The sequence below is a fragment of the Microtus oregoni genome, unplaced genomic scaffold (genome assembly GCF_018167655.1).
Source record: "Microtus oregoni isolate MIOR12 unplaced genomic scaffold, Mior012 000074F_ref0000038, whole genome shotgun sequence".
Taxonomy (NCBI): domain Eukaryota; kingdom Metazoa; phylum Chordata; class Mammalia; order Rodentia; family Cricetidae; genus Microtus; species Microtus oregoni.
The window spans coordinates 3,719,541-3,746,124 of record NW_024544004.1 but is presented as its reverse complement, the minus strand read 5'-3'; the positions used below and the strand labels follow the sequence as shown (position 1 = coordinate 3,746,124).

Here is a 26,584-nt window from a genome sequence, read left to right as displayed (position 1 = left end):
CTTCCTAAGGGAAATTACATGCAATATGCATTAGTTTCCGCAACTGTAAAAGGGAGGACCTTTTGATTTTTAAACCCATTTTGTATCGTTTCATTAAATGGAGAGGGGAAATTAAAGAAAACAAAAGCAACCTTAAAGTGACTAAAATTGTAATGTGAAACAATGGGGCACATGTAGAGGGAAATGTATGCAGGCTTTTCTTTAGCCACCGTGGAAACCCAGCAGAGCCAAACCAGTTGGTTTCATAGTCCTGTCCAGTGCTACATGAATGGGACAGGAAGAATTACTACACTAGCTACATCTAAATCATTGAAATGGATATTCCACCAAATATATTTAGCACCTGAATAAGTCAGGTTTTGTGTGCCTTTTCTGAGCATCTAGAAATACATGTTAAGATATATTCCTAAAATTTAACATCTAAAAACCTGGTTTTTACGGTACTATTTTGGATTTATATTACTTATAGTACTTTTGTGGTAAAATTGACAGTCAACAAAAGTTGAATTTTTAAAATGATATTTTTTATTATTTTGAAAATAGAAATTGTATTGTATGTGAAATTTAAATCACGAATTAGGCAAATATTTTTTAAAATTAAGTATGATCATGTATAACTATAGCTGAACTACTCAATTTTAATTAACCAATACAGAATCTACAATGAAATTCTTTAAAGAATATTAAAGACAAGGCTTAGATTTTGAATTTGAGGCATAATTAAGTAATTGAGATGAAAATAATACCTTACCTGTTCATGTCATCAAGATGTTCAGCAGCAAAATAGAAGCTTTTGATTTTAGGATGGCAGGCTTTGAATGCACTGTGAATAAAACAATAAATATTTTCACTGACTTTTGGACAAATTGAAAAATGGTTTTAAGTACCTGTAACGGTGTAAATGAGTTCAGAGAGGTGAAAGAATGTAATCAAAATATATTATATAGTGGTGCATGCTTTTAATTCCAGCACTTGGAGGGGAGACACAGGTGGATCTCTGTCAGTGCGAGGCCAGCCTGGTCTACAAAGTGAGTTATAAGGACAGCCAGAGCTATATAGTGATACCTTGTCTATCATCATCACTGGTGTTTTTATGTGTTTGCACATGCAAGAGAAAAAATTTTGAGAACTGTTTGGCTCAAACTAAATAATTTGTATGGATAAAATTAATGCAATGCCTAACCTAACTTCACATACATAATGCTTCTATCACGACAGAAATAAGTAAAATTGTATGCATGCTCTGCCCTCAAAATTGCTTTCTTATACTCTCAGTTTGAAATCATCAGATAAACAAACTATAACTTAAAATCTAGAAAATTACAAAATAAATTATCCTTCCCCCCCTCCTCTCTCCAAGTAAAATGAACTTACTATTTCTTGCGGCATTCACTGGCTCTATCAATTTTAAATTCAGGCAGACTGATGAATCCTTCTGCTTTTTCATCCTAAAGAAGCAACACTTTTGATTAGTGTATCATACCAAGGAAGTCTGAAGCTAATTATACCATGTAGGTGTGATGTAGATACTTAGAGTAATAAATGTGCTACTCATTTTGTTCTTAATTCTACTTACATTTCATAAATTCTACATATCCATAAATTAAAGGAAATTTTAATATTTTGAAAACTTAGAATGTTTAAAAACTAAAATATATACATTATTTTTATATTAATATGAGGATAGAAAATAATTTATAAAGTAAAATATGCTTTATAATTTTTTGAGGGGCTGAAAAATAAAAACAAATTGGGGCCTGAAGAAGTAGTTCAGTGGTAGAGTACTCATTTGTGCAGGATGTATTGAGCTCTGGGTTTGATCTTTAGAACATAAACCAAAAAAAGTAAAAGGAACCGTTTCAGACCAGATACACAAAACAGCTATACATTTTTAGTACAAAATTTTCCATCATTTAGAAAGGTGTGATTTATGTTCTGTGTATGAGAGTTTTATCAGAATTCATGTACAAGCAACATGTGCATGTCTGTTGCCTGACAGAGGTCAGAAGATGGCACCAAATCCCCGGAAACTGAAATTACAATAGGTTGTGAGCCACCATGTAGGTGCTAGAAACAAGTGCTGACTAAATCGCTCCGGCCCCCTTTTCGATCACTTGTAATATTTAGATATAAAATATGGAGTTGCTTACCAATTCAAATTTTCTTTCATAGCAATTTTTTAATCAAATTTGATTTTTTTATATAACAATTTTTAGGGTATTCAATAGTTTGGAAATTAAATAGGTCAACTTGATTTTCAAATATGCAGTTTTAGATATCTCTCTTACATAATACCATTTTTAATCTAAAAAATTAATAAAATTCATAAGTACTCCTCTCTTAAATAGTAGTTAATAAAACCAGGGTAGGTATATTATTCAAAGCCTTATATTAGTCTCGAGTTTAATCAAGTATGAAGTGATTCGGTGGCTAAATCTTGTCCCTTGCTCTGGCTGTAACAAAGCTTTGTAGATGTTTACCATTCCAAAATTGTACTGGAACTGCTACACCAGTCCACAACTCTTTCTGTATCAAACTGAAGTAAGATTACTCTCCCTTCCATTATTTTAATGAAAAAAAGCTACTCTCAGTTCCCTTTTCCCGTGTATATATGCATTTGCGTTATTTCTATTATTAATGAACTATGCAAAAGTTAAAAGTTTGAGCTGTAGATAGCAACTGAAATTTATGTTATGTACAGAAAGAGTATTAAATTTTTGTCTTTAAATATTTTTTCAATCTTGCGTTAAAGAAAATGCTTCCATTTGACTTCTAGCTTACGTTACTTTTGATGGCCTTAATTTAAAACTTGAAATATATTTGGAATATTATCTCTTCATAATGATGCAACATAAAATACTCTATTTCCCTAAAATAACAATAAGGTTTTCCTGGAATATGTACTACAAAAATATTCATTTATATTTTACATGAGTAACAGTAATAACAACTTGTCAATGATTAAAATATAGGCACTAATTAATAAAACACGCAAAAATTTCATCCTTTATAATTTGAAAGATAGACTATAATTTAGTATATGCAGAAAACAGATTGTCTTATAAATTAGTCTAGAAGTAAATCACAATAAAGAAAAACAGAGATACTGTATTTTGATGCTAATTGATATGCATCCAAATTTGGTATATCTAGCAAATAAAATGTATTCATATTTGCTTACTATAAACAAGACATACTTAGTGAGACAGATTTTTATTTCATTATATGACTGCCATAAATTATCAAAACAAGAAATAATATTTTCACATAAGAATATAGGAAATTATTATTTTAAGATTTTCCAAATAAGTCTTCATTGAATAACATTATTTGAACATTTAGCATTTTGTCAGACATGGTTCATTTATTTATCTCTAAGAAAGCTTAGTTTGATATGCATCATTATTTTCGTTTTTGCAGATGAAGAGATAAATACAATTGGTCAAGTAGTGTAATTCCTGAGTCTGCTCTTTCAGCATGATGTAAGACAGCAGCGTAATAGCTTGTTCAGGGAACATCAAATTCTCTAGATAGTGCACGTTACGAGCAAAGTTCTAATAATTATGGTAACTTTAAGGAATTACCCTTTAAATGCAAATTGTTTAATATCTTAGTATCCTATTTGTATAAAACTGCAAGTACCCTATATGTACACATATATTAATCTATATGTTTATAATACACCAAAGTAGTAGATAGGTACAGCAAACAAGTAATGTTGTGTCAAGCAGAAAAAAAAATCAACTAATAAAACACACTTTGACAATTCAGTGAGATACATGACTGATTGTTACATGATTAGTCTAGATACAAATATGTTATATCAAACAAACTAGAAAAGTTGTAAGAACAATTAAAACACATTAAACATGCCCCTTCCCTCAAGTGGTCCAATTGTAATGGATACTTAATTTCAATATTAGTCTACTAGTTCATTTTTTTCTTTAGGAGAAACTGAAATAAATTGAAACAATTACTGACTTCAGTTGCTAAGCAGTCCCCTCTTTCAAAGCAGAAGAAGAAAATCCCTATAAAACTTTGAGCAAGAGCTTTTAAAAATCTCTGTTTTTAGTTAAACTATAACATTAGTTGCTTGGTATCTTTAGAAACGGAGAATTTCTCCATATTTTAATTGTGCTTCAGGTATGTTGCTACATTAGAAAAATGGAGCAACAGGTCATCCAGAATGCTGAAGATGGATCCCGAATTGGCTTGAGGGTGATACGATCTAAAATCATATGTCTCAAATGTTGACAATTATTGTTACAGATAATGAACCGATGAGAACACAAATGTGCTCTGTCTTACCTCTTCATTAATGTACCAGTACAGGGATGCATCCTTCAGGACAAACCAGTACTTCTTCCATTTCTGTGAAAAATAGCTTTTTGCATCTTTCTTTTTCCAAAGCCATCCCTCACAGTCACCACGGCCAAGATCCTTGCAAGAAATTCGTCTTTTGCTCTTGCCTGCTATGGCTCCTAAAGATAGTAAGTAGCAACACTCTTAATTTTGGAATGTGCATAAAGATAAGAGATTAATTCATAAACCCTAAAAGCAAGCAAGACACTATCAATCTTAAAATTATCATTTTCTAATTGTGTTATCACAGAAAATACAGGCATCTTTGATGCCTTTTCTTCCACATATGATGACAACATAATTGGAAATAGCAATTTTCATCTCAAGACTTGTTGGGATCACATGATATCAAAGGATCTGCATGGTAATTAATCCGAAACCATACTGGCTTCAAGGCAAAGAGAGAATTAATGAAATATGCTGGTGATTATTATCGTAGTACAAAAGAAGTTCAAGTTTTGTTTTCTTTTATTACCTTTGTTCTTCTTCTTTGATTTGTGCTGCAGAGAGGACTGCTGAAATGTCTGAAATTAAAGATAGGGAAGATTATTATCTCACATGCAGAGTGTGAACCAGAGAACCATGGGCTACACAGAACTCTCACCAGCTGAATGATGACGCGAAACCCGGGTTAGAGAAGTGCTTCTCCCCATTAATATTTCAAAATAAATGCATACAATGACATTCCTTTCTCATCTTCCATGGACCAGGAGAAGACTTGTCAGGATCCTCGTTTTGTTGAGCGATTCCAGGGCACAACACATTGGTGAAAGAAAATGTTCTCACCACCGCACACATAGCTGTGCCCTTAGAGAAACTCCCTGTGGTTTCTAACACAACATCTCATCTGGTTCTTACATAATCAGACAAACCAGAAGGCAAATGTCTCTTTTATTTCTGTCTCCCTTAAGTCTCTAAATCTATAAGCACTTTGATCAATGGAATCAGCACTCCAGTTCCTCATATCTGCTTCTGACATAGGAACCTACCCACTCCTCAACTACCAAACCCCACTACTATATGGCTGGTATTTTGAACATGTCCCAGCCACTGCCTCTAATATTTGTGGATTATAATGTCCAATACCACTGTCCTATCAATGAAACAGTATTGTGTCATCTAAATCATTGACCATACCATGCAATTATAACTGTATATCTTTCCTACCTACTTTCCCTGGGATATTATAATGGTTCATTTGCACTATTCCATGTATCTAGTTATAGCTAAACAACTCAATACTAAGTACATATTCAACAGTTTACTATGTCTGGAGGAAAAACAGAGCTGTACTGACTCACCTAACTTCCAATTAATGACTATAGGTTACTGATTCTAGTTAGATAACATATAAATTTTCACTGGTATAATAAGACGAATTATGATTAAGTAACTAAGAGAGAACAGAGACTGCCTGTGTATTAGGTCACAGGCATTTTTTCAAGTGAATGTTCTTGTAACAATTTTTTCTTTTTTTTACACAAGCAAATAAGGGTTAAATAGATTTTGATTATATAAAATTTTCCTGTTTTAGTTGAATAATAAATTCACATTAATATTTAATATATTACTTCCTAAAATAGTATATTTCTATAATTTTTTTGTTGTGTGCATGATTTATAAATATATTGATGGGTACCTGCTACAGTCAGCCAATCTCTTGATATACAGTGTAATCCAGAAATATAATTACCCAACACCCTAAATGTTTATGTTGTCTTGCATGTATATAAATACACATAAGTGTATTTATAGAAACACATATCAATATATAAATATATGCAAACATAGTAACCTTTGCATGAATCATGTTTATAGAAATTCACAGTTACTGAGAGAATACATAAAAGACAAAACTCATTATGGATATTGGTATTTCCGGCTAGTATGTTTAATATATTCCCATCTATTTTTTGCATGAAATTACTCACTCAGTTTCTTCCTTTTGCGTCCCCTCATGTAATCTTAGCTTTCTAGCTCATTACTCTTAAACATGACAAATCTGAGACGATGTCTGTTTTTTTTTCAGAAGCTATCAAGATTAATAACAGCTAATAAGAACTGGGTTATTTAATGTGTTATGCCTTTTATACTTCTTAGTTCAGTTTATTATGGTGCTAGACATCAATGCACGTTTGACATATGTCCTATTACTAAGCTATGTCTGAGGCCTCCTCCTATGCTTTCTGTATACCATTCCTTAAAGTTTCAAGGTCTTAAAAATTTACAGAAAAAAATAGTTCATGTTCTCCAGGTTTTCTTTAACAAGATAATTTTGCCTTTCCATATAAACACGCAATATTTCCATAAAGATTATGATTTCAGAGTACTATATGGTTGAAAACTAAGAACTTCCAGGTATGTAATAAATGTAGCCACATTAAAAAAATCAGATGTTTTATGAATATAAATGAGGAACATCTTTGATATTTCCTTATTTTTCAAATGACATTGATATTCTATAAGATGAAAGGATTAATTGCTTTAAGGAAACCTTTTCTGGTTCATGCTAAAATAAAATATATCTCTTAGAGGCTCTTGTATAATAGACTAAGAATTAAATTCTATTTTTATGCTCAAAATTATAAAAATAAATTTGAATAACAGTTTGGCTGGGTATATCTTCAATTTAAAATAATGAACAATTTAAAAATAACTTTTATTAAAGGATTTCACTAGTTACCTCAGGCTGGCCTCAAACTCTACATCCTCCAGTCTCAGTAACTCGACTGCTGGGATTTCAGGTATGAGTCTCCATGCCTAGCTTCAGAGTGGCAATTTGAACATTTTATGTTTTTGGCATTTAATGTTGCCCTTACGACATCTCTATCTACTCTACTAAATTCTATGTTTAGTCTTCCATTAGCTTTTAAGATATTTTTCTCATTATCAATATTCTACACTTTTATGAAGTGTCCAAATTATAATTTAACCTAATCTCATTGAGTATTCATTAGGTTGCATTATTTCTTCTATTCTGCACACTTTCAGTTATTATTTATTTCAAACTTTGTCTTTACCAGCTCCTTTTTCTCTAGATGAATGTTGGCATTTGTCAAGTTATCACCTATTTTTATTTCATGTTTTTCCTTTCATCATTCTGCATTGTCCTTTAAGTAAATTAATTCTTTTCCATTTTATTTAATTCTCCCTGATTATATCCAATAAACTTTATCTTATCTATTATACTTATTTAACTGACAATATTTTTACATTTAAGGATATTTATATTATATGTAAGAATAGCCAGTTGGTACTGATTCTAGAACAGCAACCATTTTCGAGTTTTGTGTTTTGTTTTGAAATTGAAGTACTTTTGTAATTGTGCTATATTTTTATTTAGTGTGTAACATATCACCTGGTTGTTCAGTTCACTGCCCTTTCTTCAGTATCAACTTATTTTAGACACTTCAAAATTTTAGATCAAGTAGAAACTTCTTTCTTTTCTGCCCAAGACTTTTGCTGTATCCTGGTGCGGGAGAATTGTCTGTATTCTGTCAATCATGTTATAGATAAACGCTGATTGGCCAGACAGGAAATATAGGTGGGAAAAAAAAAGACAGGAAGTAGAAATGATGTAATGAGAACAGGAGAATTCTGGGAAGGAGGAAGTTGATTCCTCCCACTCCTGCCCAGACCACAGAAGCAGCAGGATGTCATCTGCCCCACTGAAAACAGGTACTGAGCCACGTGGCTAACATAGATCAGAAAAATGGGTTAATCAAGATGTGAGAGTTAGCCAGTGAGAGGCTAGAGCTAATGGGCCAATCAGCTTTATAACTTATAGAGATCTATGTGTGATTTTCTTTGGGGCTAAACAGTTGTGGGGTAAAGGGCAGGACAGAAACCCAAACAAGCAGGCCTGGCCCTGTTCATGTTACAGTATTCTGCCTCTATTTCTTGGGTCCTTTCAGACACTAACCAGGACGTTTTGTGATGACAAGGCCTGATGTCTCACTAATGCAGCTCACGTTTGGGAGGCTTGCCCATGTTTCTGAGTAAAAGGTTGTTTTTATATCCTGTTGACACCAGGAATTATCTTTGGCCTTGGGTTTTATCTTTAGCAAAACATACACACAGATATGGATCCACCTCTCTTTGACTTTCTAATTTCAACCATAGAGTTAATTATTAATTTCCCAACACTGCTAATCTCAATTTGGTTCCAGGTTCTCATTAAAGAACCTGTGGCCATCTCTCTTTCCTAGAGGATAGAGAGAAGTTTTCCCTTTCTGATATCTATTTCTACCCACTTACTTACCTACATACCTCTCCCTCTCTCTCTCTCTCTCTCTCCATCTCTCATCTGTCTGCTTGTTTTATTGTTATGTATTTAAGGCAGAATGAATCTGAAAGCATATGCAGGAGAGAGAAGTGCGTATGTGTGTATGTGTGTGTGTGTGTGTGAGAGAGAGATTAAAATATAAGCTTATAATGTTTATTGATCATCAAAAATTGATTCATTTTCAAAGCATCATGAAAGCCAGTTCTTTTCAAAGCTCTATCACAATCTATCTGAAGAACATATTGGTTAGCATTCAGGCATTATTCTGGCCTGTCAATGGCAGGATGTACTCACCAGTACTCAGGCAGTATACTGATCTGCTTAGAGTCCTGATAACTTCATCAGCTGTGTCCCTACAGTTAAGTCCCCTCATAAAAGGTGGCCCCATCCACCTCCTCTCTCTCTCTCTCTCTCTCTCTCTCTCTCTCTCTCTACCTCTCTATCCCTCTCTTTTTTTCTTTCCCACTGCATCTGTCTCCAGATGCCAGTCTTGTCCCTTCCCTCCTCCCAATAAAATATCCACCATGTGAGCTCTGTCCCATGATGGCAATTCTCTCCCCTGCTGTATTTTAAATAACATTGGTGTTGTGATCTCAGCAGATTCTTCTGGTGCTTCCTCCTGCCCACCAGCAGTCCAAAGCATGCCAGAACCCTGGAATCTTGTCCACATACAACAGTCTCACTTCTGCAACTAATGGATCACTGGACCCCTTCATCCTACACCGGTACTGTTGGTGAGCCCTCCTTCTCTGATTATTTCCCATGAGTGAGAATTTGTCTCGTGATTGTGGTTTCTTGCCTCCATAACAAGCCCTGATATCAGGCAACCACTTGTCTCTTGGGGCTGAGCACTCCCACGGTCCCCGTACATTTGGGTGATGAACCTGCTGGCCAGCTTATGCCTTCTCATCTCTCGGGCTCAGAGCCCTGACCCCTGGTCTGTGTTTGATGAATCACTGAGCAGCATGTGCCTTCTCAAATCCAATACTCTCTGAATTCCTGGGATGCTAGGAATTGCAGACCCTTGGATCTTATTTCTCTATCTCACTTGTGGGATCTGCGTTGTCCACTGTAAACTTTGTTCCATGCTCTCTCTCTGTTCTCTCTCCTTGCTCCTCTACTCAGCTATGAAACCTGTTAAGCTGCCTTTCCCCCTTTCATTAAATAAACAGTATCAAATGAAAAAAACCTGGGATATTATACCTTTGACTCTTCTTATTTCATTAAAGAATCCCAATGTTAAGTTTCCACAGCAACAGCCTGCCTCTGCTGCCAAAGTAGTTACATGAAACTAGGTTCCTTTCCGCCATCAGCTATGTGACACAAGTACCCTTTAAAACTATCTGCCAGGCAGAGTTCATTCTCTTTGCTTGTCTCTTGCCTTAACTACTTTGTCTCCAGTTTACTCTCTTGCCCTTTCTCTCTCTTGTTTTTCTCCTTCCTCTTATAGGTCTGCCTCTCTCAAGTCTGTACTCTGACATGGCCTTTGACTCTTCTGCCCTCCCATTCCCTAATAAGCCTCTTGGACTAACTCTGTGCGTGTGACCTGTCTGCTCAGTGGCAGGGCCCAACAAAGGGGCCCATTTTCTCCACTTTCTTTGCTCCAAAACCTGCTTATATCTGTCTGCTATTCCTTTCTAAATGTCCTGTTGAAGTCTGCTACAACGAGGGAGCCAAGAAATGGAGAAGCCAGCTTCCCTTGGTTTTCACTATCTTTTAATTTATTCAACTCCTGTTTAATGTTATATATATATAAAATGTGTGTATGTGTGCGTGTGCGTGCTTGTGTGTACAAGTATGTGACTTAGATTTAACTCTGTATGTGTGAATGTAAGCTAGATTTAACTTTGTGTGTATGTAACTTGGATTCAACTGTGTGTATGTGTACATATAACTATTGTTTAGTAAAACATGTTTTAAACAGCCACCATATCGCTTCTCTTCCATCTTGGCTGGTGACCCCATCATGATATAGGCAGCCACGTGTCTGGCAGCCAACTTTTACTAAGGTTAAAGGATATACTTCTTAGTCCTAATGAGTTCTGTTCACTGTATTTCCTTCTAGACTAAGGAAGCAACAAGTCTCAAATATTTTAGATTGGTATGGAGTTTTGTATGATGATAAAACTATATGGTCAAATTTTTTACAATATATTGTATATGTGATTCAACTCTGCTTTAAAATATATTCTATATGATGATAAAAATTTAAGGTTATAAAGAACAATTCAGACTAACAAAAGCTAACTTAGAGATTTACACATATGTACTTATGTCTTTGCCAAGTGTTCAACACCAAGCTTCTAGTTTTATGAAAGCTGCTAACATATTGTAAACTGTTAAGAAATACAAGTTAATAGTCATTGTATAAATGATCAAGTTCTTTAATTGTATTCATGCTAAGTACTGACATAATTAATTACAGGGATAAGCCTTACCTCGTCCCTTGTATATGTTTTCAGACTTAATCATAAAACAAGTAACTAGAAACAGAGTTTGTCTACTTAGATATACCTAATAGACACACAGTCCTCAAATGCTCAGAGATCTGTGGAATATGGCTTTAAAATATTTAATTAAAAAGGCCTTTTGTAATAGAGAGACATGCCAACTCCTGGGAGCACCCTATTTCCTCTAAAGAAGATGGATAGGCACAGCTTTGATGCTGTTTGAGGACTAGGCTAGAGGTAGCTTTGTCAGTTTAACAGCAGGAACCAAGGCTTCAGCTGCCTTTTCAGTTCTCTGTGTAAAATTTAGGTCACAGGCCTCACTCTCCAGAGTTAATACTAGGTCTAGACACAATTTGCCTCGTTACCAGTCTCAACAACGAGATAAACTCACAACTTCTTACCATCCCTTTGATAAAAGGAATTTACTCTGCAGTGACTGTTGAGTGGTCAGCCACCTGTGTGTCCTGGCGGATTAGATAAATGGCGCTTTCAGGTTTGTTTACATGAAGAGGGAAAGCTTAAGTGGTGCTAAGGAGGAAGTGATCTGAGATGTATAAGAGAATGAAATATCTCACATTTCTTTCCCTCACTATACTACTGTGATATAAAACTCCAAACATTCACAGTCTTAGAAGTAATCGATGGAATTCTGATAAACTGCTAATCTAGTTCTGGCAGAGTACTACTCATGATATCACTGTATTATCATAGCCATAAGCTCAGGATTTTAAATTCCCTTTAGTTGTTTTCTAATTATAGACTTAAAAGGTGCTTTTCATTGTGCAGAAAACATCTATCACAGTTTTTGGATAGAAGAAAGAGTTTTAATGCCTACAACCAAGATCGTTTCTGGAGTGAGTATATTGCCATTTCTACAATATGGATTTCAGTATAGGGTCTAAACAGTGGGAATGCTAATGTGTCTAAAACCTATCTTTTCATGAACTCTAGGAATTCTTATAAGCTCCAGGGAGTCGACTTGGATTCACCTCAAACAAGTCAGATGTACCCCTCAATTAAGTACTGTCAATCAACAGCCTAAGCCTCCCAACCTTTCCCTGGTCTTAGGACTCCCGTCCCTCAATTATCAAGACCTAAGAAAAAAAATTCTCCCTAAACTTAAATTTGTCCGCTGCTCTGCCAGCATCATGCCAGGCCCCACAGACCTCGAAGAGCAGTGAAACAGCCAGCTATGCTAGGACTTGCCCAGCACCCCAGCTTTCTCATTCCCCCAAAATGCAACACCTCCAGGTCAGCAGGAAGCAGTTCTGAAAACTCCAACACCCTCATCCCTGTCCCACCTGCTATCGCCTTTAACTTTTCACCTTTGAATAAAAAACACACCGCCCGGCTAAAAAACAAAAAGGGAGGAATGTTAGCACTCAGTATTATGCTGGCCTGTCACCCGGCAGGATGCACTTGTGAGGACTCAGGCAGTACTCTGTCTATCCTGCTCAGAGTCTGGACAACGTCATCAGCTAGGTTGCTACAGCTACGTTGCTACAGCGGCATTCCCTCATAAAAGGCGGTCCTGATTGCCTCCCCTCTCTCTCTGCCTCTCCCTCCCTTTGCTCTCTTTCACCGCACCTGTCTCCAGAGGCCAGTCTTGGTCCTTCCCTCTTTCACTTTCCTTTCCCTAATAAAAATACCCTTTAGTGCGTCCTGCTGTATGATGCTGTCTCTCTCTTTCCCGCCATTTTTAATAATATAACACTATTCATTAAGCTTTTTTGATGGTCCCAATAAGAAGCATTTTCTGTTACCTTTTTAAATAGTAAATATGCATAGCTATAATCATTTAAAATATTTATTTTTATTTAATGTGTATAGGTAAATTTTGTCTGCATGTATGTCTGGGTACCATGTGTATACACTACCCACAGAAGTGTGCATTGGATCACCTGGAACTAGAATTACCTACATCTCTTAGTACATGTGGGTACTGGTAGTTAAGTTGGATCCTCTAGAAGAACAGACAATACTTTTAACCATCGAGCCTTCTCTCTAGCCCCTAATAATCACTCTACTTCATTAAAACCTTAACTGAACAAAAATGATTAATGGCATTTTCTTCATGGTTCACCTGCCAAAGTTACATAGTACACTGCATATATCCTAAGATTATTCTGTCTACAAACATGAATATCAAGGTTAACACTACCTCTTTGTGAATAGTACTGTTTATCTTATTTAGTATGCAGTATCTACTTAGAGCAAACTGTTAAGCTAGATAGAAAATAGACATTAGCAGGCTCGGAGGTCAATAAGTATGGATCTGTCCTTCACACTTGCCTTTGGACCCCATCACACATTTTCCTAGGCAACAAAGACAAAAAGGCAAGCTCTGCAATTGCTCTTTTTCAAGAAGAAAAATGCTACATGAAAATACTGAGAGAGGAGGTATCAGAGTTTTCTCAAAGCCTATTAAGGGTATCCTACTTCCCCTTGACTGAGTTTGATCACTGGTGCTGCGTGGAGACATGACACTCCAGTTTCTCTCAAAGATAGCAGCCCCCACCCCTCCCATGCCCAGTACAGTTATCTAAAGATCTTTGCAGCTACTGTGTGACAATCCAATTTAAAATTACCTTTTCCCCCTCCATTCTATCTACTAAGCCAAATCCCAACCATGTCTTTCCTGACACTGGCCATTTTTATTCATCCCCTGGAGGCCCCTATTCCTCCATGTAACTTTGTGCAGACTTCTACTCCCGAGGCTGCCCCCTTTGCCTTTCTCTAGCTTAATGGCCTTCAAGATTCCTTCTGAGTCGTGTTCAGACATTTTCTAAGATTAAATGTAATGCTATTTTTAATTATCTTTAGGTTATCTCTCCTAAATCTTGTAATCAGTTTCTAAAATTAACATTTGAAAGTGCCAGACTCAAATCATCAAAAAGTAAGCTAATTAGTATTTGAGATAAACCTGCTAGGGGCAAAGTCTGGTAAAACCCATTTGTGTTTTTTTTTTGTCTCAAAATCAAATTGTATCTAAATTTTTGCATTTTAGTTAGCTTTAAAAAATGGCACAGAACTATTTTCACTTAATAGTCCCCAAATTATAGACACATTCATACATTGTTAAAAGTCATGAGAATCATTATTATCATCACACAAAGAGTTAAAAAAGAAACAAAAAATAAATTGTGCAGAAGTTTCTTAGTTAATTTCAGAATTTCTAGGGGCAGAGACAGTTTTTTGCCCCACTGCTATCTTAGAAACCATCCCATGCTTAGAAAAGGCTAGTCAGCTACAACTCTTTCTACAGCATACCAAGGTAGCAAGGGATATTTTATAGTTACATAAATCACAGCAGCGATCAGTTATTCTATTTTAAATGATTCAACAGAGCCCAGTGACTCAATAGAGTCCTCGAACATTCCTGTTACATGGAAGTTATCCCAACTATTTCAACAGATTTCTAAATCTGCTTTTAAAAAACTTCCAGATCAATAAGGCCTGCCCAACAAATGGGATTATTATTAGATTATAGGCTTCTCCCTTTAAGACACTGGTAACTCTGCAAAGACCTCACAGCTCGAAGAATCAAGCCAAGGTTCCTCCTAGAGCTGAGAGATTCTTATGATGAGGATTAAAATACACAGGTCTCTGAAGAGAAAAAGGAAACCCAAGACAAAGGAGACCTAAGCATGCCTCCCCCGAAGGCTTTGACTGCAGCAACATCAGAGCACTGCCTCTTTTGCCACCTCTAATGCCTCTGAGAGCTCTCTTTAACTACAGTAGTCTTTGGGACTGGAGACATGGCTCAGTGAATAAGAATATTTGTTATACTTTTGGAGGGCCTGGGTCCAGTTTCCAGCACCCACATGGTGGCTCATGACCATCCATAACCACAGTTTCAGGGGTCTGACACTCTTCTGACTTCCAAGGGTACCAGGCATGCACACACTGTACATGTATACATGTAGCAAAAACACACATAAAATAAATAAATAAACAAATCAAGCAATAATAGCTCAGAGAGTTCAACGGAAGAACTCCAAAAGACAAAACAGTACCAAAAGGTTCAAAAGAACCCAAAGTTGCCAAAAAACACAAAAGCAAACTGGAAAGCAAAACTCAAAGAAATTATTAAAAATCACAGCTTCTTAAAAACCAAAACTAACCCCAAAGACTCGTTTTTCAGCTTCATGAAATACATACAAAAACCAACAGACATCAAAAGTGAGTGGGGAAAGCCCATGAGGCCTCAACCCCAAGAACTACAGTCAACTACAGAATGCTGAGAGTAGAAGTATTCTTCCCCCAGGGAAGAACACAATTTGCTATCCAATACCAAATGGTCAGCCCTGAAAACATATAGACAAATAACATTACACAGATGGAACAGGTTATATTTATGAATATATCTGTATATAAATGTGTGTAACACTAATTAATGAAAAAAGAGACCTTCAACTGAAAAGAGAAAAGGAGTCTATGGGAGGGTTTAGAGGGAGGATAGGGAAAGGAGAAGTGATGTAATTATATTATCATCACAAAAAAAGCAACAGATGCCAGTTCTTATGAAACAACAGAAAAATGTCCCTAGAGTAAACAAACTCCAGTAGCTGCTAGGAACTTCCATCTTTCCCCTTCCTTTCAGGGACAACTTGCTGCAGGCAGCAGCCATTTCAAAAGGTATGGGTATTCTTGCCATAGCTGCCATTATTACCAGATGGAAGGAGTCATAACCTGTGTCCCAACAACAAGCCAGGCTCAGTCACATGTCCCCAACAGGCCAAACTAACAGTCCAAGTAGAAGAGGGAGATTTATTCAATATGGTCCTACTGGGAAGAGCCAGGCTTCTACTTTCTCTTTTAACAGTACATAAGAAAAACATGCTTTTACAGAATGAAAAGTCCCTTTAATTTTTTTAAGAATGTTCTACATACTCTGATCTTTAACAACTTCTGAATTTATATCCTAACCAGGATGTCTTGATTGATTTATATAGGCTGCCCGTTTCAGTTGATTTAATATGAATAACACTGATATAATACTCGCCATCTGTCAAATGTGCTACTCAGTCTTCTATATTCAAGTAAATGCTATTCATTTTTTTCCCATCCTATTGGGTAATGTATAAAATCTTGGAGTAAAGTTCACCTCCTTTTTGTTCTTTTTTTTTTACAGCCTATAGATAAACCATAAACGAGTTGGACAAGATTGTCACATATATTTGTAGTCTCCTTTTATGATTACCACTCTTGTCTAAGCCACCATCTTTAGTTACCTTGATTACTGACAGGTATCCTTACCATTCTCTCTGCTTTTGTTTTTAACCTCTCCAATTTAAATACAAGAGCCAGTGTGATCCTATTAAAATGTTCAGAATATTTTAATTCCTACATGTAATACTCTCCAATGCTTTCTCATTCTGATTAGAATCTTTTCCTAATCTTGAACATGATGTGTTCCCTTATTACTTTTTACCTTTTACTCTCCTTCTCATTAACTTTATTCCAGCCATAATGACTGATTCCCTATCAAGCCAAAGTACAGGTCTATCTCACAGTCTTTACTCTTGCTGTTACCTCAATGTTCCTTCACCCAGACATTATTAGGGCTTACTCTAGATCTCCTTTAAGTCATTACTTAAATGTTTACTTTAAAAATAATTTCAGCATTCTTTATATAAAATTGTTAGTCCTCCTGCAGTTAACACTCCCTGTTTGATTTTTCTTCTTAGAATTTAACAACAAATATGCTTGTATTTCTTATTTATTGCACAGACTTCTTTTCAAATATGAACTCCAATAAAGAATTATTTTTTATACACTGTTTTGTCCTCTGCCTATAATGGGGCTTAATATAAACTGAGTTCCTGGTTGTGAATGAATAACGACTGAGCAAAACACCAGCAAAGAGCCCATGATATAATCTTAACTAGCTGGTTATTTTAACCTACAAAGTTATTGGGCGGTGGTAGACAACAAACCAGTTGTCTTCTGTGCAGTAATCCATATGTGCAGAATATTCCTAGATATATGTTTTTTAGTAGACCATTCCTTTGGGGATATCAAGAAAATTCTTTTTTATTAGTCTTCTTTAGCATTATTTGCACTGAGATTGTTTTAGAACATTTAACATATTAAATTCAAGCTGTGGTTGACCAAAGTACATTAAATCTGTGTCAAAAGATATTTATGCAAATAATTATATGATGAATTATGAATGGATGTCTTGAAATTGTAATTCCATGCAAAAAAATAGAATGTGCTAAAATAAAAAGCCATTATGAAAGTATTGCTGATCTTCTTCTTAACCATGGTGATGCATGCAATAGGATTCTGTTTGGCTATAAAAGTTCCTTTTTCAGACATTTGCCTGAAAAGACCATTTGTTTTTCATTTGCCCACAGATGTTCTCTTCAAACTTCATTCTCCAGTCTTTTGGATGAAGAAGTGTGTGTGGGGGGGGTGTGTGTGGTGGTAATTTGGGTCATTCTTATCCTGAAATTTTCAGAAGCACTTATTTTAATTGTAGAAGAAAATGACAGTTTCTGTGTTGCATTTTGAAAGCTCAGCTACTATTAAATTCTTCTCAAGTTGCAAATTACTGCACTTATGGAAAAATTTGCAATCAAAATACTCTCTTGTTGCAATATAGCAACTTTCTTTCACTGTAATTTTCCACAAAGTTCCAAGATTTCTTCAGTGACTAGTCAAACCAATAGCATCCCTTCGTCTATGTAAGACAAGAAGGTGCTTAGCAATTTGAAGTACTTCGGATAAGTGACAGCTGCTTCTACATATTTAATTTTTCAAATAAACAAATAAACAAAATTATTTGAAGTCTTAAATATTTTATAAAGTAAAACACTTTATCTCTTACTATCTAATTATTATATTTTGGCAGTAAAAGAGCATAAATATGAGAAGTGGAGTATATGCTAATAGCACTAAATATTAAATAAACAAATCTTCTATTTGCAAGAAACAGCATAGAGCTTAACTGGTTAGTTGCTGGTGGTGATACTCTTACTCATGTACAACATGAAATAAACTTGGAACAGAGGCAAGTAACACTCGATGTTTCAGTTCAGTGGGGGTAATGTAGTTCTTGGCTCTTCATGAATCTGAACTTTTTTCGACTAAAATGTATTCACATTGACTCAAAATTCATGCTTTGAAAACATAATCAATAAAGCTAATATGATATAGAATGATAGTTTAGATGAGGCTACATTCTCTTCAAACTACTTAGATTAATCACAGTCAATGATTATGAAGAATGACTTTTTCCCAGCTTATGTAGGAAAGAATATGACTGAAGCTTGTACGATATCCTATCTTATGCAAAGCTTCTTTTTACTTACTACAGTTGTATAGAGAAGGGTATGGAGAAGGAGAAGGGGGTGATTAATGCCTGTTAACAAGAATCACCAAAAAATAAAAATAAAAAATAAAAAAGCAAAAAAAAAAGAATTACCCATTTAGAAAATAGAAACCATCATTCTAAGATCATGATAATTATTTACTGAGGGATTATTCTGTGTTAGATACAATATTAGGAACATGATGTAAGTTATCAATTTTCATTCTTACCAAAACCCAAACTAAACCACCACCACCACCACCACCACCACCACCACCACCACCACCACCACCAAAATCAGCTGTAAAGAGGGTATCATTGACACTCTAGTAAGCAAGAGAAAACCGAGGCATGGAATGCAAAGCTGCTCACTCAGGATCACCTAAGGAAGGGCAGAGTAAAATTCAATCCTATGTCTGTCAATTCTGTGCTCCTAACCACCACATGCACTGCTGCCTTCAAAGTAGTATATAATCATTGTAGCCATTTGAAGAAGAAGAAATATGTCACAAATGTCACAAAATGACACCAAAGCAATCATCTATGAATGCTTTCTGACATGTGATACAAGTTCACAGCTATATTGAAAGGAAGGACTCTACAAAACAGAAAAAGGTAATATGTTAGTGGAGATAATTTAAATCAGTAACCCCTAGCTACAATTTTATGCTACATCAATTTATTTAGGAAGACATATTGTTCTGTAGGTCAGAGAGGATGATTTACTCTTATAATATCACAATATGAAGGGTCATGTTAACGTCTCAGTTTTGTAAATGAGACGGAATTTAAGGTATGAAAGGTCAGAAAGCTTAGCCAAAGTAGACAGGGATGGAAGTGTAGTCACATTTTATCTCGCCTATTAACGGCGGTAAATGAAAGCTGCAGTTTGAAAACCCCATGCCAATACAAGAATGAGGAAAGCATGGATCTGAAGAAGAGCCTGCATCTGTACTAATTCGTTATGCTGGAGAAATCTCCTGCAGCCCATTCACTGTTACACACACATTTTTTTCCATTAGAGTCATTCCTAATTAATTAAAAAAAATCATTGAAATTACTTGGCTCTGAGTCTCATGTTGTGTTTTTTTCCCTCCTGTCTATTTAGGCAGAAACCATCTGTTTTGATCACTACTGGCTACTCAGCTCCTCACATGATACCTGTTAAAAACACAAATCAAGCAGTTACTAAATGATGGAGGAAGGTCATTGGTTAAGTAATAAAGAAATTGCTTGGCCTCATAGGTTAAAACATAGGTGGGAGGCGTAAACAGAACAGAATGCTGGGAGGAAGAGGAAGTGAGCTCAGACTCGACAGCTCTGCTCTCTGGAGCAGAGGCCATGCTCCCCTCTCCCGGGCAGACGCGAAGCTCCGACCCAGGATGGACATAGGCTAGAATCTTCCCGGTAAGCACACCTTGGGGTGCTACACACATTATTAGAAATGGGCTAGTCCAGGTGCGAGAGTTAGCCAAGAAGAGGCTAGATATAATGGGCCAAGCAGTGTTTAAAAGAATACAGTGTCCGTGTAATTATTTTGGGGCATAAGCTAGCAGGCAGCCGGGGTGCTGGGGACGCAGCCCCGCAGCTCCTCATACTACAACTAAACACCTGAGTGTGTGCAGAACTGTGGTATAGGCTGTAAGTTACATACATAATCTGTCAGTACATCCTGTCTACTTATGTTCCAAACATATCCTGAGTGTAATTCTGCTCACTACTTTTACTTTAGCATACAGGCTTGAAGCTGTTCTACCCTCTCACTTGATTTGACCCTATCCTATCTTATCTCCCTACTTCCATTCTTATCCCCAGCTCCTTCAAACCATTCGATATACAGCTGAGATAATAACTGAGAATATTCAGTTTTCGTTAGGAATGGAACGCAGTGCCAATAGAGCAACACTCTAGAAGAACCGGAAGACTTGACTTAGAAGTCTCCATATTGTAATCCCTATTCCAGTTCTACGTTTGCTGTCATGTCATTAAACTATTAGTGACTTCAGTTTTCTTATGTGTAAGATCAAGGATTTCAATCAGACTACTAACTTTATTTGAATGCCATTTGTAACTGAATAGCAGGTAATTAGTCATCCATGTGAATGTAATTACTGATAACTTAGGATTTAAATGCACCTGTTTCAATACCAAAAGCTAGATGGCTCTTTAAAAAAACACCGTTTAAGCTCCACCACATATGGAAATAAGTTAACACCAGCCACATTAGATACAGTTATTTTGGGTATCTGACTGTTATGTATAATTAACATATATTTTGTACTTGAAACAGGTGGAAAGTCTTTAAAAGGTACACGTAGAAATACAGCAGCTACTGCTCTGAACTTTTCTGTTTGTCAGAAACTGTTGGCATATCGATATCAGAGAAATCGGGGCAGGTTTGCCAGTCTTTTGTGACAAAGAGATGAGAATAACCAGAAAAAAGGAACACAAAGTGACCTAATATCTGGAATCAAAAGACAAGAAAATAAGTTATATATAAAACGAAGAGAGTAACAATAAAAAAGAATCACTTCTAGAAGAGAAGGCACAAAATCTAAGTATCTCAACTGAATTGTGGTATGGTGCTTTTTATTAACAATGATATAGCTAAATCACAATTACTGAAAAACTTTTCTGACTATTAACATAATGGTTTTCTCTGGAAAAAGAGTCTGAGATCAAACAGTTTTTCCTGGTTAAATTTAGTTTCAGACAATAATGTAGACATTTACTATCATGGAATTCTTTTCTGTCAGTGGACTTTGTTTCAGGAAAGCTAGCTTTTATCTTAATTTCTTAGTGGATAAAAGTATGTTTATGTCAAACTCTTACTCTGGGATATTTTTGCCTAATACACAATACAAAACTTCTAAGATAACTATTTCAAATGAAGCTATACATACCAGTTGTTTGAGGTTTTCTTGATCTGGAGTTTTTTTCTTAATAGAAATATTTCTCAAAGAATACACAAGATCAAATTCAGATGTTGATTTAAAAAGTTTTCAAAGTTACCACTTGCAATCACCTCATTGAGAGATACCTCATCTTTTTCTACTCTGACACTGCATTGTACAGTAAGAGTTGATATTAGCATGAAAAGAAGCTGGGCAGGATCAATTTAGAGCACTTGCTGGGCTGCCAGAGGACCCAAGTATGGTTTCCAGTATCCATATGGTTTTTTTCAAACAATGCTCTTTAAAAAACTGTTTTCAAGAAACTAGGCTGTAATAGTCATCAGCAATTATGCCTGAACATATTTCATTAAGAGGAAAGTATGTAAGATTTAGACACAAATTAGCAAGGAAGAAAATTCAAAATTTGCAGACATGGGAATTAAAGACTGTATGGAAATAGAAAACACTATCCTGAGTGAGGTAACCCAGACCCAAAAAGATAAATATGGGATGTACTCACTCATAATTGGTTTCTAGCCATAAACAAGGGTCACGGAGTCTACAATTGGTGATCCCAAAGAAGCTAAGTAAGAAGGTGAACCAAAGGAAAAACATATAGTTGTCCTCTTGGCTATGGGAAGTAGACAAAATTGCCGGGGAGAAAATTGAGATCTTGGGGGTGGGGTGGGATGGGGGTAAGGGGAGATGGGGAGAGAAAAGGGAGAAGGGGAGAATGGGGGGAACTTGGGGAAAAAGGAGGATTGGGATAAAGGAAGGTTAGATAGGGGAGCACGGAAGCACAATTCTTAGTTAAGGGAGCCACCTTAGAGTTGGCAAGAGACTTGAACCTAGAGTGGCTCCCAGATGCCCAAGCCGAGGTCCCCAGTTAGTTCCTTGGGCAGCTGAGGATAGGGAACCTGAAATGACCCTATCCTATAGCAATACTGACGAATATCTTGCATATCATCATAGAACCTTCATCTGGTGATGGATGGAGATAGAGACAGAGACCCACACTGGAGCACTGGACTGAGCTCCCAAGGTCCCAATGAGGAGCAGAAGGAGGGAGAACATGAGCAAAGAATTAGGGACCACGAGGGGTGCACCCACCCACTGACACAGTGGGACTGATCTATTGAGAGCTCAACAAGGCCAGCTGGACTGTGACTGAAAAAGCATGGGATAAAACTGGACTCTCTGATCATGGCGAACAATGAGGGCTGATGAGAAGACAAGGACAATGGCACGGGGTTTTGAACCTACGTAATGTGCTGGCTTTGTGGGAGCCTAGCCAGTTTGGATGTTCACCTTCCTAGGAATGGACGGAGGGGGGAGGACCTAGGACTTACCACAGGGCAGGGAACCCTGACTGCTCTTTGGACTGGAGAGGGAGGGGGGGGAGGAGTGGGGGGAGGGGGAGAAGGGTGGGAGGAGGGGGAGAAGGGTGGGAGGAGGGGGAGGGAAATGGGAGGCTGGGAGGAGGTGGAAACTTGTTTTTTTTTCTCCTTTTCTCAATAAAAAATGGGAAAAAAGACATTAAACAATAATAAATTTGTAGTTTAGAGGAAATAGATCAATTCCTCCCAAAACTACAAATCACTTTTGTCAAGTTCGAGTGTGTTGAAACCATTAAGTGGACTGTATATTTAAGAATTTAGTGAAGAAAAGAATGTGCCATAAGTTATAGCCTTACAGTCATAGCGGACTGTCACAGAGTTCTGAAGGTAAGGTAATTTTGCTAGTTTGATTAAACTTCTGATGTGTGGTTAAATGAGTTAAGGTAGCGATGCAATATGAGTAGTTATCATGGGAGCAAAATAACTTCTTGTTTATAAAATTTGAGGTTGCTTCTTGACAGTAGAAATAAGAAGCACAGGTTTATCAAATACAAGAAAGTGAGGGTTTTCAAAGGCAAGTATGTATTCAAAGAATTTGCAGTGACTGACCTTAGTAATCAAGTCAAAGGTCTCCAATTTGGAATTTGTCCCCCCTCCCCCTAAGGGCAACAAGGAATTCGTAGTAAGTTTAAAACTTAATAAATTTAAATTTATTAAATTCCTAATTTAATTGTTCTGTGTTCTGCTTTATATGGTCCCTTAATGATTAAACTAGATTTTGTGTTTTGCTTCCTGGCCGTCATTAATCAGTAACTAGCAGAATAAGATCCACATTTGCTCAAACGTGGAACAGAAAAAACCGGCTTTGAGAACTTGTTTTATATAGTATTAGGAGACATCACCTTCAAAGTGAGACGATATTAGTGAATCTTTTTGTTTGTTCAACGCTGAATTTTAAAAAGAAAATGAATGAGAGAATTTAATATATTTACCTATGTTAAAGATCAATACATTTTAGGAATTTAATCAGTTTCTTAGGAATTTCTAAGATAAAAATCAAAGTATCATACACCAGGCTTACAAATACTTAAAAAAACTCCACAAAACAGTAAAGTGAAATCGAATAACTCTAAACTTAATTTACATAAGTTTTTTGAGACATGGTCTCAATATGTAGTCTAAGCTAACCTTAAATTTGTGGTTCTCCTGCCTCAGCTTCCCAAATGCCAGGGTTATAAGCACTTAAATCACTTGGCTTTGGTTCTAATTTCAACATTTCTCTATTTAAACATATCTTTTCATGATTCATTACATTTCTTTAATAGTTATAGAACCATTCAGATTACACACTTCATCTTGAGTCAGCTTTGTGATTTTTGGGAAATTGATCAATTTCTTTTTAACTAAGAATTCTTTTATTGTTTAGTGCCAATTAGGCCTGAAGTAATTAACAGTTTTTCACTCCTAAATTTGGTAATTTGAGTGTTTTCTTTTTTCTTTCCTTAGTCTTGCTAGATGTTTGTCAATACATTAAAAAATCTCACAGCTATTGATTATATTGCTTCGTTTTTCTGCGTATTCAGTTTCACGGAGACTCCTCTTTACTAAGTCTTCTTTCTGCTTTTCTGGTGAGATAGCACCTTGCTATGCAGACCAGGCTGGCCTAAAACTTGCAGTCCTTCTGCTCGCACTTCCCAAGTGTTGAGATTATAGGCATGCAACAGTATGTCTAGTTTCCTATTTTAATCTTGAGGTAGGAGTGGAAATCATGAGCACTTCTTTCCTTTAATACAAGAAAAAAAATTGAGACACGGTCTCACATCGTAGCCTTGGCTGGCCTGCAACTCACTATGTAGATTAGGCTGTCCTCAAATTTATAGATCTTTCCCTGTTTCTGCCTTCCAAGAGCTAGGACTAAAGGTGTGAGCCAGAACTACTGGCCCGACACAATAATATATTGTTACAAATTCTCTAAGTATTTTAATTTTCTTGAGACTTTCTTTTATCTAAGGATTATTCAGTAGTATGCTGTTTAATTTCAAGAAGTTGGATATTAATTTCCGTTTTGTTACTGATTTCCTTTTTTTTAAAATGATCAACAGTGCATACTTTGCATTTTTCTTTTCTTTTAAAATTAAACTTTGTTTTATGGCCCAAGATATGATCTCATCCCGATGAATGGCCAATGTATGCTTGAAAGGAATATATAACATGTTAGGTAGCTGTCTTAGTTACGGTTACTATTCCTGTGAGAAACGCCACAACCAAAAACAACTTGGGGGAGGCAAGGGGTTTATTTGCCTTACACTTCCACATTGCTGTTCACTATTGAAGGAATCCACGACAGGAACTCAAACAGGGCATGAACCTGGAGGCAGGAGCTGATGCAGAGGCTATGGAGGAGTGCTGCTTACTGGCTTACATCAGCCCAGGGATGGCACTGCTCACAATGAGCTGGACCCTCTACCATCAATCACTAAATAAGAAAATGCCCAATGGGCCTATGTACAGCTGGATCTTATGAAGGTGTTTTCTTAATTGAGTTCCCTTCTCTCAGATGACTTTTTTTAAAAAAAAAACCTAATAAATTTTTAATTAGAATGCTTTACTTCTCTTTTAAACAGAACAACAACAACAACAACAACAACAACAACAAAACCAGATTACATCAAACCAGAACTTTTCAAATACCTAATTATTATACACATTCCCATCTGTCTTATAGGGAGGACTCTTGGTCAGCTTAAGAGTTTCAGGTAAAATAAGCTGCATAATAGTATGTATTACAATAATAAATGTACAATGTTCACATGAAATATATCTTAGAAGCAAGAAAAAGATGCATCTGCATCCAACAGTGACCTGCTAAAATGCCACAACTATTTTTACATTCACTCTTGCAACAGGTTACAAGATGGGTCACTAAGCTCAAATGCACAAATGGCCCTTGGTTTGTGCATCAGTGTTTGTTTCAGTAAAGCTACTTTATTATTGTTTTATGATTTCAGGTCAAAATAGTTACTGATCAAGGTTTATTTGTAACCTAAAAATTGGCTAAAAGATTAAAAGATAACCTGGATATATCATTGTTGGTCCAAGTGAATTCGTGAAACAGCTGGAATGACCAATCTTAGTCTCTGTTTCAAATTCGGTTTTCCTTTTGTTGTATATATGTTGGTTTGCAGCATGACCTTGCACAGATAATGCACGTTTTCTGGCTAAGTGACCATGATGCGCACTATTCTGTAACAGAACTTTCGGGCCTTACCTGTGTGCTTTGTGGGCACCATGTTTATGAGGAAGAAATGATTTGATATCAGAAGAGAATACATTTTAGATTCTCAATCTATGTCTCAGATGCTAATGTGTTAAAATATAAATATATAAAATAACCAATCTTTCTGTATTTTATGTACATCATAGTGATTTATTTGAGCTTAGTGACCTGTCTCAGATGACTTTAGCTTGTGTCAAGTTGACATAAAACCATGCAGCCCAGTAACAGATCCAATTCTGTGCAGACAATCATTCTGTACATTTATATTCTCGCTAACATGTTTACTGATTCCATAAATTACTAAAAGAGGGATTTGAAGTCCCCAGTCATAATTGTAAGCTTATGAACTTCTCCCTTCTGATCTATTTTCATTCTTCTATTTTGGATCTCAATTATTGGTGCATTTATATGCAATATTGTTATGTATTCTTTGTAAATGAGTGATTTTTTTTCTGCTTGTGGTAGACAAGGAAAGCATGACTTTTTTTTCCTTTTGTTTTTTCTTGCTTTTTACAACAGACAGGCATTGTTGAAAGGGTTCGTGTCCTATTGAACTACCTCCTTTCTGGCCCATTGGTAAAGAGGAAAACTGTTTTATGGACCTTATTTTGTTTGTTTCCACTGTTAACTTTACACAAGTCTAGTCATCTATGAAGAGAAA

The 26,584-nt window shown here is 36.1% G+C and overlaps 1 protein-coding gene across 1 annotated transcript in view; it reads right to left on the bottom strand.

Moving 5' to 3' along the window:
• The window catches only part of LOC121441317 (connector enhancer of kinase suppressor of ras 2-like), a 177,739-nt gene that overhangs the window by 38,719 nt on the left and 112,436 nt on the right, over positions 1 to 26,584 (bottom strand). The window contains exons 14-17 of the mRNA XM_041642450.1: positions 4,838 to 4,886; positions 4,309 to 4,481; positions 1,375 to 1,448; positions 752 to 823 (exon numbers count right to left, since the gene is read on the bottom strand). Of these exons, the coding sequence (XP_041498384.1) occupies positions 752 to 823; positions 1,375 to 1,448; positions 4,309 to 4,481; positions 4,838 to 4,886 (368 nt within the window). The remainder of the gene's footprint in view (positions 1 to 751; positions 824 to 1,374; positions 1,449 to 4,308; positions 4,482 to 4,837; positions 4,887 to 26,584) is intronic.